This window comes from Budorcas taxicolor, chromosome 21, assembly GCF_023091745.1.
Source record: "Budorcas taxicolor isolate Tak-1 chromosome 21, Takin1.1, whole genome shotgun sequence".
Taxonomy (NCBI): domain Eukaryota; kingdom Metazoa; phylum Chordata; class Mammalia; order Artiodactyla; family Bovidae; genus Budorcas; species Budorcas taxicolor.
The window spans coordinates 31,369,268-31,386,264 of NC_068930.1; the positions used below are offsets into that span (position 1 = coordinate 31,369,268).

A 16,997-nucleotide genomic window follows, 5' to 3' on the forward strand; every position below is an offset into this window, starting at 1 on the left:
GATCCAAGGTCTGGGGCAGCCCTGGGTTGGGCAGGTCTGTCAGCACCATCCTTCCAGCAGTGCTCACTTTGGGTCTTGGTCACATTCCAGTGATTCTCACAGATTTCAGACTTCTCTGTTATATTTGTTATGGTTTGACTTGCAGAAGGTTCAGATGATGGTTAGTATATTTCAGCAGGAAAGTATTTTAAAATACTTAAAAGGTATGTACACTTCTTTTAGATATAATGCACATTTAATAGACTATAATGTACCAGAGCATCACTTCTACATGTACTCAGAAACCAGAAAATTCACATGACTTGCAGACTGTGATGACACTTTACTGTGGTTATGTGGAACCAACCTGCAGTGTCTCCAAGGTGTGCAGAGCCCAGGGCAGGGTCGGGAGGGTTTGGACACAGGAGGGGATTGATCAGGATGGGAGGCCTGGGCAGCTCGGCCAGGATCCTGCTCCCACAGACCTGCTGCCTGATCTTAAGGAAACATCACTCCCCAGCTTTTTAATGTATACAGTGCAAGGCCGAGTTAGGGCCTGGTCCATGAACCCCCATGGCTGTGATGACAGCCAGTTGTGAACTGAGGTTTAGAGCAGGCAGAGCAGCAGGGATGAGACACAAGCATAGCTAGAAGAAAACATCCCACCTCTCACATCAATAACAAAGGCAACCATTTCTAGGACATTTTATTAGCACTCAGCACTTCCTTCACATTCATCACTCTGGAAAACAGAATCTCTCACCTTCCTACCCATCCTACTTTAATGCAAGTCACAATCAAGTTTAGGCACAAAGGTTTTCATTTTCTTTCAAAATCAAGTTTCAGCTACTCGAGGTTACTGCTATAGCAAGAAGAGTTTGTTGAAGTATGTGTTGAACAGTTTTCACCCTCTGTTAGCACAAATTAATATACTTTCTTAAATAAAGTTAGACACTTTTGGTTTTAAAGTTGGTTTCCATCACGAACAACAGTAAGACGCTTTACACCTTGAAGTCCGATCCGAGAGTCTGCCCACGTGGCCCTGTCAGCAGAAGCTGGGCATCCATGTCCGGTGCTGCCCTCGGACCCTGTCCCCACATCCTCGGCCAGCAACGGGGCCGGTGGCTCTGCAGGGGCCAGAACTTAATGCTGGGATAGTTGTTGTTCATATTATGCACGATAAACTGTGGCACAATAATCATGATAAAACAACTGTTCAGCAAAAATAAAACACTGTAATTTACATTTGATTATCATACAAAAATATGCACATTTTCTACTTTAAAACAGCATTTAACAGTACCTAATCATTTTAAAACTTGCAAGTTAAAAACATTTACTAAAACGGTTGAAATAAATGTGATAGGGAAGAAAGTTATAGAGAAATAAATGCTCAACCCAAAAAAACAGTAACAAATTAAGACAATTTGTAATAATTAAAAAGCAGCCTAATGGAAAATGGGGAAGAACTGTTACATTTTCAGTGGCAAGATGGGATTTGGGGTTTTCAGGGGGCTGGAACTGGTTCCAGTCAAGGACTATAAAAGTCCTTGTGGCAACAGTGCTACTTATATAAACTTATATAAACTAAAAAAGCCCTTATTTTCTAGGCAGGTTGGGAGAAAACACTGAGCTTACCACAAGATGGATTTCCTTAGACACTGCATAGGAGTTTCCATCCTTTTAAATCCAGAGACATTATCCAACAATTTTTAAAGGCAAGTAATTCAAACAGAAATACCTATTTGTTACATATGAAGGTAAAGCACTGTTTTGAAAAAAACTTGTTTTAGAAAAAGACATAATCTAACTGCACACTTTAAACATGTTTTGAAAAGCATAAGATGGCAGTTTAAGACGATATGACAGTCACATTTCAAACATCCATCCTTTCCCAAAAGTGAAGTGTGTGATGACTCTGACCGGCACAGCTTTGGTGCAGCTCCCATGACACACGCGCCATCAGGAGCTCAGACAAGAGCACACCTGTCTTCGTCTCCTCAGCGCTGCTGTCACAGGCAGGGCGGGGCAGGTGCTCTTGGTTAAAATGGCAATATCCTGAGAGAAGTCCACCTCTACTCACCTGTCCTCCCTCCCCAAGTGCCAGGCACTCTGTCCTTCCCTGCAGGTGACCTGACTCCTGAGCTCACCACCGCTTTTCATGGGCAGGTGCCCAGAGTGGCTGGGTCTCGGTAATACTGCCAATGCTGGCTCCGCTCCCCGCCCCTCCCCAGACCTGGGGTGTCCAGGTGACTCTCAGCTGGAGGCTTCGTGACTAGCCTCCTTCTGATGTGTGGTAGGACTCTGATATCCTAACTCAAATTGTTTTACTCTGAGTTATTCATATCTTAATAGTTAATAATCAAAGGCACTTCTAAGTTTAATTATATTATCTACAGCAAATGCTTTTGAAGTCAACAGTGCACACCATTTTAAAGTTAGCCCTAAGCAAACTCATGATTTTAAAACACAGTGATCTACGGTCCCAGACAGCAATCTATAATAAATTACAGTGTGGGAACACACAACTCTCAGGTGAGTTCAACTAGAGATAATGAAAGTGACCAGAAAAATGCACAAATACCCCTGAATACCCACTGGGGTCTGCTGGATGCTTCTTGAAAATACACCAGACACTAGTTCTTGACTCCCCTGATGGTTGGTGCTCAGGCTGCTAATTCAACCAAGGATCAGGGAAGCTTTAGTAGGTGGTTAGAAAGACAAACACCACACACAAAACCTGATTAGTCTGATCACAGTAATAAAATCATGGGAATGTCTGCCTGCAAATGACCTAAAAATGAGCCAGATCCAGCATGACAGAAAGAGAACAAAAATAACAAAAGTTAGGCCTGTCTTTTAAAAAACCGTGAAGGAAACAATTCAACATGTTTTTAAGGATTAGTGCAAATTTCAGTTGTTACAGATAAATGATGAGTGTGTCCGACGTCTAGGGCAGCAGTTCTGCTCACCCCTCAGGACGTGCAGGAGGACCCCTTTGGTCTCCACGTGTGAGGGTCTCAGTGGATAGCCATATCTTGGCCCCACGTGGGTCAGCAGTCCCGCTCGTCCCTTAGGATGGTCAGTCTTCATTGGCGAGGGTCTCAGTGGACAGCCATATCTTGGCCCCACTGAGAAACTTGCTCAGCGGTGTCCCCGAAATGCTCCGCCTGCACAGATTGCCCACTGGGGAGAAGGGGAAGGAGGACGAGAGGAAATCCGGAGTGCCTGGGGCGTCATGTGGGCCGCCGGCACGGAAGTACAGCCTGCTTGGGGCCAGGTCGGGGCCGGGGGCTGGCATGGGGCCACCCCGGGGCTGTCGCAGTGCCCTGCTCAAAACGTCCACCTCGTCAGCCAGCAGCGAGAGCTTGTGGAAGACCGTAATGAAGCCCCCATGCTGGATCTGGGCCTCGGGGACCCAGCGGAAGTAGCAGAGTTTCCACAGCTTGATGTGCGCCCCTGAGAGATATGGCAGGATGGTCCCGTGCAGGTCAGCCGGCCTGGAGGCCCATTCTCGGAAGAACCGCTCCGCGTCCCAGTCCTGGCTGTCCCTCGGCTCCAGAGACGCTGGCTTCACCTGCAGGATTAGTGAGTTTCTCCTTGGCCGTAACTCCTCCTCACTGATGATGCCGTTCTTTAAGGAGGCTGGCATTCCTCTCAGTGTGGAGCTGTAGCTTTTCTGTACAGAGAGATTCTAGCATTATTCTCCTGGAGCTTCCCCTTTCAGAGAGATGGTAAAAGTGTGATGGTGAACATACACTCAGGTAGAATTTCAACCTTAAAGGACATTTTGTCCCTCCCTTGGTAATACTTGCTCCAATCCTCCTCCACTGCGAGTTGGACACTTGGGCCTTGACTTTGACAGGCTATGGCCTGTATGAGGGTGGAGCTGATATATTCTATCCATCATAGGCAGACCTCTGGGAGACAGTGGATTCGTGATGAAGAAAGTCACACCAGGTTTTTGGTTTCCCGGCACATATAAGTTATGTTTCCAGTATACGGTAATTTCTTAAGTGTGCAACAGAATTATGTCTAAAAAGACAATGTGCACACCTTAAATAGTTTACTGCTAAAAATGCTAACCCTCGTCTAAGGCCTAAGTAAGCTGTAATCTTTCTGCAATAGTGACATCAGAGATCACAGATCACCATCACAAATATAATGATAATGAAAAAAACTTTGTGTGACTAAGACTCCTCCCACTCATTGCCAAGGGTACAGGTTCAGTCCCTGGTTAGGGAACTAAGATCTCTTGAGCTGCATGGCACAGCCATAAAAGAAAGAAACAAAGCAAATGACCCCTCAAACTTGCATTAGCAATGCTGTCATGGGACATGCCTGGACTTTCAATACTCTGTTCTGAAAAAGATGTTTTTGGTTATGTGTGTGCAAACACCAGGTTTCCACCATTAGTGTGTTTTTATAGTTTACCTTTGTCCTTTTAAAGGACTTCACAGAACCGTTTTGTACACAAGGCGTGCTCTTTCCAATGTAGAAGGGGTTGTGGAAAAGAGTGCGATCCTTTGGTGTAAACTGGAGAGACCAGTCCCAAACGGAGGGGAATTTTAAACCCTTCTCATCACCCAGCTGAATATTTTTGCTTATAGCAAATTCCTGCAAAATAAAATATTTGAACATTTGTGAAAAATGCCAAACTCAAGATTTTCTCATGGTAACTTCCTTCTTGATGAGTCGTTCATCATTATACAAGTGAAATGTTCTGAATGAGGGCGATTCCCACCCCTCTGGGGCAACATACTCTGCTCCCCAGAACAGACGCTGCTGGCACCCGGCATGAGGAGGGCATGGCCCTTGCGTGAGGAAGAGGGGGGCCCTGGGCAGTAAGCATGTTCTTGAGTGTGAACTCATGGAGGGAGCTCACCCTAGCACAGTGGCCTGAACAAACCCTCTCCTTACATGCTCACACCCACAATCTTGAATAGCATGTGTCTTCAGGACGCTCAGCTGCTGGTTTGAGGCAGCAGCTTCACAGATAAGGAACTCAGACTCAGCAGAGTCCCAGCCCTGGCTAGGACCACAGCTCACCGTGAAGGCAGCCCCTCCTGCAGTCTTCCTGAAGACCCATGAGAGCATCCTTCTGGGCACTGCAGCCTCTGTGGCTACACCCACTTCTCCAGATATGGATAAGACAGAACTCGTGGTTCCAGAAGGCTCCACCAGGGCAACCAGAAGCTGGTTTCAAGTCTGGCTTGAGACCCTCCCTAGTCATGGTTATTCCTCTGGGTTAAGAGTTGGGCCTGGAATCTGACAGGCCGACGTAAAAGTGACTTGCCCCATGGCATCAGGGTCTGAGGACACTTGGGAAGCAGTGCCCAGCAAGAGTTCCAGTCTTGCATCATGCCTGTGTTTCCTCTCAAATTCCTTCCCCATAGAATTCTCGAAGAAAAGTCATTTGCTTTATACTCCTTTTATTCTACTGTCCTAGGAAATAAATGTTTTCAAACAGGATCTTACCAATTACCCATTCAGACAGCTCAAAGGTGAACATATAAATACAAAAGTACAACATTTACGGTGGTTAAAATAAGCTGCATCTTTCAATAAATGTCAGAGAGAAAGACCTATATTGCTCACTCATACAAATGCAACAGGTTCAAGTTCCTGGATTGTTATCCATCTGAAACTACAGCTTAAAAAGGTATTCATAACTGAGACAGTTTAACAGGAACACAGCTACTACACGCTGCCATAGTGGGTGCTCACCGTGCTCTGTTGCACACGCTGGTGCGGAGAGTTGAACAGGAAGGTGCCGAACAGGGCCACACGGGTGCTGTCGTGCAGCACCGCCAGGTAAGTCTCAGAGAACTCGAAGGCCGCTGGGCACTGCTCCAGCAGCTGCCACGTAGTGTCCAGGAAGAGCAGGAACACGGGAGCCTAGCAGACACACGAGGAAATGAGATTACTCAGTGCTGGTCCGCAGGGCTCACGTCTACTCCCAAACTTCTCACTGACATGAAGGAAGAGATTAGTAGACAGTGAAGCCTTTGTGCGTGGCCCCAAAGCTGAGCTCAGCGTACATGAGTAGACTAGACGGCCATGGCACCCTCAGACCGAGGCTGCCCTGGGACGTGTCTCAGCACCTCTCTGCCCAAGTCCACCACGGTGAAGTGGCAAACTAGACAGACAGGCAGGGAATCGCCTGTGAAGGGGGAACAGGGAAATAAGTGTTTAAGCCAAACCTGGAAACAGTTCTTCAGAACATTTAAAACAAAAAACCTCCAAACCAAAAAGAAGCTTCTGTAACAACTTTTGGCTGACCCTGCAGTCAGCATCCAGAGACGTTCCTGGGTTTCAGAGACTGGCTGGTGTGGCCTCGGGGTCCCGGGGCACACCCTCAATGCAGCAGCTGGCAGCAGCCCCTGCATCCACCCAGTGTGTCTTGATGAGTCAGAGTCAACATGAGAAGCATTCACTGCTGGGGCTTCCTCAGATGGCAGGGACTGTTACACGGGACAGCGAGTCAGCAGTGCTCTTAGGAGCCTCCCTGACATGGGACACTGCAGGGCTCTCACAGCCCCACAAGGACCCGAGGCCGTGCCAGCCTCGCAGCTCTTATGTGTGCCCCCCAGCCTCCCTCAACACACGTACCCCATTTTAAGAAACTATGATACTCCAAAGCTGGTTTTCCAAAATACCTAACGTGCCTATTGTCTGCTTACAGAAGACCTGCCGTATTAATGGCATTTCTTCAAGCAGTTTTCAACTAAGAGAAACTCAACAGATTACTTTTTAGAGTGTCGCCTATCATACAGTTATGATAGTCTTCATAAACACCTCGACTTGAACTCTATCCATGGGTCAGTCTTGGACTAAGAAGATACGATGTAGTGAAGGCAATGTTTTAAAAGCCTCCTTGTCCCCTTCTGCACAGAATATCTCTCCCCATGATGATGGGGTTTTACCCTGTGCATGCTGAAGGGCTGATGATAAGCATGAAGGTTTTGTTACCTCCTTCTCCGATCTCTTCAGGTGGTTGCATCTGTCCAGGAACGGATATCCAGCCATGACCCACTCTTTCTGTATCAGACTCTGAAACCCAGTGATGGTCCTGAAATAGGGGTCCAGCATCACTTGGATCAGAGAAGCTATGATACAGCTCAGGTCTCTTCCCTCCTCCTCTGTCAGTGAAATGGAAAGACAACGCTCAGTACACAGCAGAATGCTCAGAGAAGGACGGAAGGGGAGACAGAGCATACACTTCAGTGTTCTGTGTGCGGCGGCCTTTGAGATCATCTGTGTTAGGACATTTCATTCAGGCTAGCAACTCTAAATATTACCTACAGATCATTTACACTCATGTTTAATGGAGAGATGGACTTTTACATATGAATGTTTTCTAGGTATCAGAAGTGTGGCCCTCACTCTTTTTACATTTCAATGATCTGTGGTAAAAATCTCCCAGGAGTCCATTCTATTCCTGTTTTGGCAACAGTATTAAATATCCCATAATCTTTCCACTGATAGCTCGACAGGGTGACTCAGAGGTGAACGAGAGAAAGGGAACTATCCACCATCATCTGACAAGGTGGCAAATGCTTCCCTCCCATCTTTCATATCTGATGTCCTTTAATAATAAGACCAGGAATACTCTGATAGCAAAGCCAGCCACAAAAATCAGAAGAAAACTATCATATAGTATCCATTTTATGTAATGTCATCAACAAAGTATAAACAAACCAAATTATCTCAGGAATGCAAGAATTTATCCTAGAAATGCAAGGTTGGTTTAACACCTGACAAAGTAACACACCATAATAAAAAATAAAAGGACAAAAATTACATGATCATCTCATTAGATATATAGAAAGCATCTGTCTGATTAAAATTCAACATTTATTCTGGATAAAAACCCTCAGCAATCTAAGAAGAGAAGGGAATTCCAACCTGACAAGTGGAATCCACAAAAACCTACAACTAACATCACTCTTGCCAGTGAAATCCTGGACACTTTCCTCCTAAGATGGGCAACAAGGACAAGGATGTCTGTTCTGTCACTTCTACTGAATAGTGTCCGGGAAGCTCTACACAAGAAGTCAGGCAAGAGAGAGAAATCCAAGGCATTTCAAACTGGAGAGGAATAAGCAATAACTATATTTGCGGACAATGAGTGTCCATATGTAAAATAAAACCCCTGCAGAATCCATAAACAACTACTAAAACTAATGAATGAGTTTAGTAAGGTTGCAGGAATTTTATACACAACGAGTACACAATACATCTGAAAATGAAATTTAAAAAGCAACTATTCACAACAGCATCAAAAATAAAACAAAGATATAACAAAATAAGTGCAAGGGTTCTACACTAAAAACTATAAAGCTGACATGACATGAGAGAAAACCCAAATAAATGGAGAGACATTCATTTCATGGATCGGTAGATTCCACGTTAACACAGTATTCTCCCCAGTCTCCAGTTCAACATAGTCCTATCCAAAACCCAGTAGGCTTTTTGCTGATCCTAAAAGTTACACAGAAATGCAAAGGACCTAGAATAACCAAGACAATTTTGGTAACAAGGTTGGAGGACTTACATGTCTTAATTTCAAAGTGTACCCTAAAGCTACAGCACCCAAGATACTGTGGCCCAGGGACCACGGTGGTCAGGAGTGGTTACCTTGCAGCACTACAGACAGACGTTTGCTCTCTAGCACGTACACGAGTTCTGCTGCATGTTTAAGAAATGCCCTGGAAACAGAAAGGGAAACACAATGTTAAAAACTAAACTTCCATTACAGATATACTGTTTAAAGTACTTGAAGTCAAGCAAATCTAATCTCTCACCATACCCATTTGTAGTCTCTGTAACCTTTCGGAGTTTCTTCAGTATTTATATGAACACAGTTTGGTTTTTGTTTCAGGGAAATTCATTAACCTTTGCTGATTTACATGACCTTGAAATCACCCAACTACAGAGATGAAGAAGAGATGAGTGGCTCCCAGGGGGCAGGGGTGGAGCTGTAGGGGATGGGGGCGCAGCCCTCCAGGGGTGGCAGGAGGGAGATGTAGTGATGGGGCAGTCTGCATCCTGACTCTGTTGGTGGTCACGTGGGTCTACAAATGTGATGAAACCACACAGAAACACACGAGAACACCTGATTATAAATGCTGAACAGGGCCTAGCTTATACCACTGTCAGCTTCTCGGCTCCACAGCCATCATCCAGTTGTGTGAGCTGTTACCACTGGGAAGCAGGTGAGAAGTGCTTGGCTCTGTAATATTTTTGCACCTCCTGCAGATATATAATTATTTCAAAATAAAGAGTTAGGAGAAAAAGAAAACAGTTGTACAAACCTTACGTATTCCAACCACCGTGTATTCTCCAGTGAAGACAGCCATTTCTCTTCAGTTTCTTCAAACGGTTCTGCAATTAATATAATAACATATGTAATTCTATACACTCGTATATATATTCAATATAACACTTCTGGGCTTCTTAACATGATCAAATTGAGAGTTAGATGAAACATCACAGTTTCTAATACTTAAAAGTTGGCTTCAAGAAGTGCAATACATTTGCATTTAATAATAAAAACATTTAAGAAGTCGCACTACAGTTCTATAAGGAATGGAACCAAGCACTCCCCAGGCCTCCGTCTCCTCTCTGGCTCTTCCGAGGAAATCTCGGAGACTCCAACCACCTCTGCCTCCTAGAGCTGCTGACCTGGGCTTCCCGGACTCTGGCCTTCCCTCCCCAGCCTCCCCACCACCGGCCTAGCCCTCCCTGCCTCCCACCCCTCCCTGCCTCCCACCCCTCCCTTCTGCCAGTGCCTGGCTGACATGGCCTTGGTGGCAACCCCTGCAGGGAAGGGGGCAGCTTCCTGGCAGGGCCTGTCCTGGGTCGTCTCAAGGTGCCCCTCGCCTCACAAACCCCATCCCTAGCCACCCCGAGTACTGGACGGCTGAAAGATACAGTTGCCGTGTTCACCAACACACATCCCCGGCTCCACCCAGCTTGCCTTCCAGTCCTGCTGCCTCTCCACCGCCCAGTGACAAGGGGCTCTCTGCGCATCCTTCACACCAAGGGCCCTTTCCTGTGAGTCAGCCACCCAGGGGCACATCGAAGCACCCCGTGAGCGTGTGCTCCAGCAAACATACGTGAACTCTGAGGCTGCACACATTTTCATGTGACTCAAGACATAACTCAGCACATTACAGTCTTTGTTTGTCTGTGAGGTCGCACACTGTTCTACTAGCAGACACTTTTCCTCCAAAACTAAACGCAGCTTAAACTTCATTTTCTAAGAGCTTCTGACATTCTCATATAATAATAATTTGTACAGGTATATTAATGAGCCTCTACTTATTAACTATTTCTAAATTTTTAAGTAATGTCATTTTTCCTGACATGCCTCGTACAATGCCTCATAGAATCACCCAGTCATTGTTTACATATGTATATATATATATAATAAAAATAAAATTACCATTAACACAAAGTTGCTTAAGTTTTACAAAAGCCACCTGAATATCTTGGATGTTGGGTAAGGTCTTGTCCAAATCTGACTTGTAGACATCACTTCTCTGTGGATGACTTTTAGTTATTGCATTACAAATCCTAATAAAGACAAAACCTTTGAGTCACTATTCATTCTTTTATTCAACATATACGTTTTGAGCACCTACTATGAGCTAACTATGCCACCGTCTTAGCTGGTGTGACTTGATAAACCTAGGACGCACTGAACTATAAGAAAAACCTGATTCATTCTGCAGTGTCTTGACCAGGAATCACTGCACTCTGAAAGTTCTTTAGAAGCAACACTACAGCAAGATGTCAGCAACATAAGATCCTTGTATGCCAAAGAACTAAACTACGTTTAGTATAACCTGAGAGTTAACTTTAATACGTTCACATTCTCCCCACAGTGGTAATGCTTGTATGAAGTACATGGTGCCTTCTGACTCTCTAGCTAGAACAACAAAGATACCCCAAGCTCTGAGGGTGGTGGCCCACTCACCTCTGCTCGATCTTCCTCTGCTGCAGCACGTCTCTTATGAGGGCTGTGCGCACGAGGGCACTGCCGTTCGAGTGGCTCCAGCACCAGAACTAGGAGAGAAGCAAGGTCTTTACTTAACCGGCTGGAAAGTGGAACACAGTATTGGAGAGACCCAGCAGGCCTCACTTACTGGCATCCGTCTTCCAACAAAAGAATGGGAGAAGACCTTCAGGTCTTGATCTGCTAGCGAGCTCGGCACCACGAAGTACTCTGGAAGGCTGCAGATGAAAACACAAATCATGACGTGAGAGCTTGGCTTCCAGTGGGACAAGCATGCTCTGCAGACCCCACTGTAACTAATGTGCACCCCACCTGGTGAGCACTGTGGGTACACTGAGGAGCCTAGATACAGTTGAAAACAGATGTGACATGGTCAGTTATCCCAAAAGCTATATTATAGCAGAGGAAGAATCCAAAGGAAGCATTTGAAATACTGTCTAGAATGACTATTAATCAAACATGTATGCAATTTCTAAAAAAAAAAACAAAATCCACCCTGGTCCTCTCAACAAGCTATGGGATAGGAAACACCAGTCACACCAACCCAACCTGACCCTCAAGTCTACCGAGAAGCATCGAATCCTTCTCTCTCCCTCTTGTCTGTTTCCCATCCAGTTACCAATGACGGCAGAGTCTGACGACTACCCCTAAAAGCACCCCGGCAGTGAGCACCCTGCCAGAGCGAACTCACCACGTGGAGATCATGTAGCCCTCGTTGATGGAGCAGACCCTCCAGCCCAAGGCACCCGTCCTCTTCACCTCCCTGTCCCAGTCTGAGTACGTCTCGAACAGTGGCGTCTTCTGGCTGCTGCTGCCCCCAGCTCCCAAGGGTGCTCCATTAGCTTTGCTGGCTACAAGAAAAAGCAACAGTATTAAGCCAGCTCTGAATCCCCTCTCCTGCCTCCTGTTGCCAACACACTGCGATGTAGCATCCCTGTTTGTCTCCGGTCTCTCCAAGACCACCTCACCTGTCCTGGCCTGTCCCCACCTGTCCTGGCCAAGAGGCAGCCCCCTCCTCTCTCAGGACATGCCCCGCGTCCACTCCTGCAGCACCTCCATGCCCTGTCTAACCACTAGCTCTGCCTGCAGCACCTTCTGGCACTAGAGAAGGCTCTCACATGGCCACCTGGACCACTCTCACTCTACATCACACACTGCCTGTTACATTCACTGACCACCTTCTCAGGGCATGAACGATGCTGCTCCCACATTTCCTCTCCAGTCATCTCCTCCTCAACTTTCAACTGTTTGTGGTCACTCTTAACCCCTTGCCCCAAGCTGAAGCATGAACCCAGGTCACTGCTGGTTTTGCCTAGAGAGAGAATGCATCCACCAGCGCCTGCACTCCTGAGCCGTCTGGACCTTTCATCTCTCCGCTACTGACTTCTCAGCCCTTTCCTACTGTGACTTACTGTGACACTCTTGGTCTCTACTCAGCTTTCCTCTGATGATAAGCTCACATGGACTCCTCACACTCCACTAGAGGGCTGGTGCAATGGAGGGTTACAGAGGCCAGGACCTGATCTTCCCAAGCAAGGAAGCTTTCCACTTGAGAAGTGCTGCAACCTGCTGGGAGCATGTGCACAGCCTCAGGAGGGCCTCAAAGGGACCAGAGGGAAAGAAGGGTCCACTCTGGGTGACAGAGGGTACCCCTCTCAGCCTGGGCTCTCCCTACTTGAGCTGCACTCAGCCCAGCCAATTGCTGCCACAAGACACCCTACCTGAGAAACAGGCTTTCAGGATGCTGCCCTTGCCCCAACGTCTCCAACTGCATTCTCTTGAAGTACCCTCGCAAGCCTGCCCTGACCCTTGTTGCCCAGTGCTCTCCAACTTCCATCCTCCTGTAGTTGTGAAGACCCTTCTCCGTCCGGTGAACATGATGCGCCCGTTCCCATGGACTACTTACTAAACCTGCTGTAAAACAGGTATTTACTGACACGTGACCACAGGCTAAGGCCTGAAAATGGACAAACGAGTAAGATTTCACCCCTACTTCAAGGTGCTTGTCAGTGCACTGGGTGGACGTGAGTGATGAGGAGCAGGAAGCCCTGCGCTGTTGCTGGGGCCACAGGCTGGGTGGGGGAGGAAGGCTTCTGACCCGAGATGCTCTAAGCAGAGTCCTAAGGAACCAGCCAAAGCAAGCGCTGCCCAGTGGCTGATGAGAAGGAGAAGGGCGTGCTGGGCAGAGCTGGACTTAAGAAATGTGGCCGATTTGTACACCATTGAGTAGTGAACTACCTTAAGTGCAGTAAGGGTGCCAGAGGTGGCGGCAGGGAGGCTGGGGAATGCCCAGACGCACAGGTGTGCTGTACCAAAGAGCAAGCACCAGCCACACGTGTTCTTTATCTTTATATTTCAAATGAAATTTAAGTTTAACTGAGATTTTAAATTCAGTTCCTCAGCTGCATCAGGCACATTCCAGTGCTCAACAGCCACATACGGCCAGCGACTTCTCTACTAGACAATGCAGGGCACACGACACGCCACCACTGGACAGCACTCATGACTCTAGATCAGGAAGGGTCTCAGGTGCCAGGCTAGGAATTTAGGATTTTCTCCTTTAAGTGGCATCAAAATTATGATGATCATGATTCTAACAGAGCCTGTTAAAAGTTAAAATGCTCCTTCTAAGCCCACATTCTGGCATGGTGCTCCATCTCAGCACCTGCTCTTAGAGTGACAGCCACAGGAACATTCTGGGAAACCTGGGACCCGTGATTGCTCTAGAACTCAGAACCCCCATGGAACTCCCAGGCAATTCCCGCTTTACCCAATGTTCCAAAACACCGAAACCCACAGCAAGCTAGCCAGTATTAGAAAACCTAAGAATTTCATCATATGACCAAATTAAAGGGGGAAAAACCCTTTCAAGAACAGAAAAACATTTGACAGAGTTCAACACGTGCTCGTGATGTAAAAAATAGCAAATTTTAGCAAATTAGGAATAAAAGGGGATTTCCTTAACTCGATAAAGGCTATTTGTCAGAAACAAATACCAAACATCATCCACATTCAAACCAAGAAAAGAAACGCTGCCTTTACCACCACCGCACAGAGGTGCCCGCCACGCACTGAGACCACCACCACAGAGAAGCTGAAAGAACACCACGGACTTTCGCCAGAAGCTTGTAAACACTCTGGCAGCTCTGCCCTAGTGGGTAGCCAGGACTGCATGCTTCTCAGTGTCCTGAGGTCAAAGACTAGGAAGCTGGGCTGAGAACACACTCACTGTTTATGAGACTGCTCTTCTGGCAAAAATATATAAAATCTCAAGATCAGAGGATGAAGAGATGGCTTTTTCTGAACATGAAGCGAAGGCACCTAACAGGGTCTTGCACTGTGTGCTATTCCACAGGTTCTGCCTGTTCAGAACCCATCCATGTCTCAGCTGCCAGGATCAGGGATCTTGAACACTCAACATCTTCTCCAGCGAGAGCTTATTATGGTATGTGCAGCAGGTACTCAGTCTGTCACTAGTGAGTCTGGCAATTTTTATGCTTTCCAGGAAGTCCTAAGGCCCGAAGCCCATGCCTGTATACGGGTACCCAGGGAAGGCTGGCTGGGCTGGTCCTCTAGAAGAGCCGGCCACCCTGACGTTGCTGACTTAGGTCTCAGGATAGCCGTCCTCAGCCAGCTGACAGGGACAGGACAGGGAGCAATCCTGACCTTCACTAGTTCCTGTGACACAGTTCACAGGTCTTATCCCAGACTCCAGCCCTACAGAGTTTCCATGTAACCAGCCCCTCCATAGTCAGAATGGCCTCAAGCAACAGTAAAGACCACAAAGCAGTCAACACAGGAAAACAAAGCCCATCACTTCAAGGACACTGCAGAAATCAGAGTCACACAGAGGGCAAGGAAGGGAAGAACAGAACTGTGATCATGAAGAAGTTCCAGAGAGCTGAGTCAACAAAGTGGTTTAGATGCAACATTCAGACCTCATGGGCTGGATGGCGCCACTGTTACTGTCTTTTAAAAGCCCTCCCAACAGGGATTCTGGTATATAGGCTGACGCACTCCTACTGCAGAGACAGAGCACCAGTCACAACCATTCACAGCTACATGAGAATGTTAGAAGAACTGACAAACAATAAACTAAAACTTTCTACAGTTTTGAATGGAGTTCGTTCTCAGCAAGTGGTTTTCCAATAAGCACCTAAAGGAACATCCAATGCTTACAAAAGGAGGATAAGATTGCAAAACAAAATGATGTCACTGACTTGACTTTCTTGCAGAGTTTACACTGCACCCCGAGATCTTGTTGCCCCATCTGTAAGCAGGGGTCTATCACAGGGTGGAGCTGCTGATCCTGGGCCTGTCAGGAACCCGAGGTTTTCACTTTTTAGTCCAGAAGCACAATCTGACCTCTTGTCAATTTCATAACAAAGATGGACCTATATCTTTTGGACGTTATTTGTCCAATAACACACTGACTGCTGAAAACGGCATCCTCATGGTTGCCTTCAGGTTAAAAGAGGAAAAACAGAACTATTGTTTCTGTTTGTGCCTATGCCTGCCAAGGTGTCAACGTGGGGGTTGTCCCACCCCGCGGGTACCAGGCATCTTCCCAAATATCAGGATCCCCCCAGAAGTATTCAAGTGATGCTGAACACAAGAGAAAACCTCAGAACGACTAAGGCCAGCTAAAAGGCTCTTAGAAAACTGCTGGCCACATCCTCCTGCTGCTCGTCCCAGCTGTGAAAACAGCTTTGTCGCCTGCCTGCCTGTAGTAAGAGCTTCTTTAATCCAGCCGCTGAATCAAGGTGTCATCCTGAAGGTCAAGGGTGGGTTACTGGGTCTTCCAATCAGTTTCAGAATCAGTTTAACGGATTCTGACTGCAGTGTGTGGAAATTTCAGGCCTCCTTTGATCTTACAAATGCAGTGTACCTTCAGGGAGGGTATGAAAGGATGTTACCCTACGAGGAACCTTCCCAGAACTCTGGCTGAGCACTACATGTACGAAGTGCCTGCCGAGGAGGAGGAGTCTGAAGGATGCAATATAAAGTGCTCCTAGATATTTTACATGTTAATCGTCAATCATTACTTTCTCGACAAGCTACACGTGAGAAGATACAGAAGAGATGGATGGGAATTAGGAAACCCAGTGGTAGAAGGGCTATGGACTGAATAAACTATTTAAAATATTAACATCCCAGAGATGCCCACAGTTGATGGAGACAACCGTGAGCAGACAGGGAATCGGGCCTCGGGTCACCAAATGCATCAGACAGTTCACTGTCCTGGCTGAGTTCCAGGCATCACACTGTGCAGAACTTGCAGGTCTCTACAATGGACTCGTTCCTACCAGAAAAAAGGCAGCTGGTCTGTATCATGAACAGTGGGAATCAAAGGCCCTCCTAGGAGAGGTGAGAGTGTGATTGAGGATCGCATCTGCAGCCTGATGATGTGCCAGAGGGCCATCTGTCCACCTCCTAGTGCAGACTTACAGCACCTCATCTTCAGACAATAAGTGGATTTGCTTTATGTTAAGAAATGAAAAAATTATTTGTATTGTTCAAGCCTAAGTTACAAACAGTTATATTTTGATATGAAAAATTAAATTACAAACATTTTGTTATCCGATTTCTTCAAGTATAGTACCATAAGACAAAAACTATGACTTCCACCTGTCATATCTGCAGTGTTTAGGAGCATCGTCTAAAGCAGTGAAGTACACTGACACCACATGCATCTGTGGGTGCTATATGCTGCTCCTGCGTCTTAATGCACTTACAACATAATGATACTGGAATACACTTTTATTACACACATTACTTAGATTACTATACATGTTCTAACAAAATATAAAAGGCCAGTAAAATTAGTAACTTACAAGCTCCCCTTTAGGACCATGCTGGCTAGGTGAAGGGACCTTTCACTACAAACATGCAGCTGATTCATCCTGCTCCCTTGAAGACAGGGCAAGCATGAGATTCAGCAAGCAACAGACAGGTGTTCACTAACCTATGAGGGGGAGAAGTGACAAATGACCTC

At 46.5% G+C, this 16,997-nt stretch overlaps 1 protein-coding gene across 1 annotated transcript in view; it reads right to left on the minus strand.

Moving 5' to 3' along the window:
* Window positions 1-688: 688 nt before the first annotated feature.
* LOC128066381 (myotubularin-related protein 10) overlaps window positions 689-16,997 on the minus strand; it is a 43,423-nt gene continuing 27,114 nt past the window's right edge. Inside the window, exons 7-16 of the mRNA XM_052659407.1 lie at window positions 11,694-11,853; window positions 11,133-11,220; window positions 10,964-11,052; window positions 10,430-10,560; window positions 9,297-9,366; window positions 8,620-8,690; window positions 6,952-7,121; window positions 5,707-5,877; window positions 4,414-4,596; window positions 689-3,658 (exon numbers count right to left, since the gene is read on the minus strand). Of these exons, the coding sequence (XP_052515367.1) occupies window positions 3,062-3,658; window positions 4,414-4,596; window positions 5,707-5,877; window positions 6,952-7,121; window positions 8,620-8,690; window positions 9,297-9,366; window positions 10,430-10,560; window positions 10,964-11,052; window positions 11,133-11,220; window positions 11,694-11,853 (1,730 nt within the window). The 3' untranslated portion in view covers window positions 689-3,061. The remainder of the gene's footprint in view (window positions 3,659-4,413; window positions 4,597-5,706; window positions 5,878-6,951; window positions 7,122-8,619; window positions 8,691-9,296; window positions 9,367-10,429; window positions 10,561-10,963; window positions 11,053-11,132; window positions 11,221-11,693; window positions 11,854-16,997) is intronic.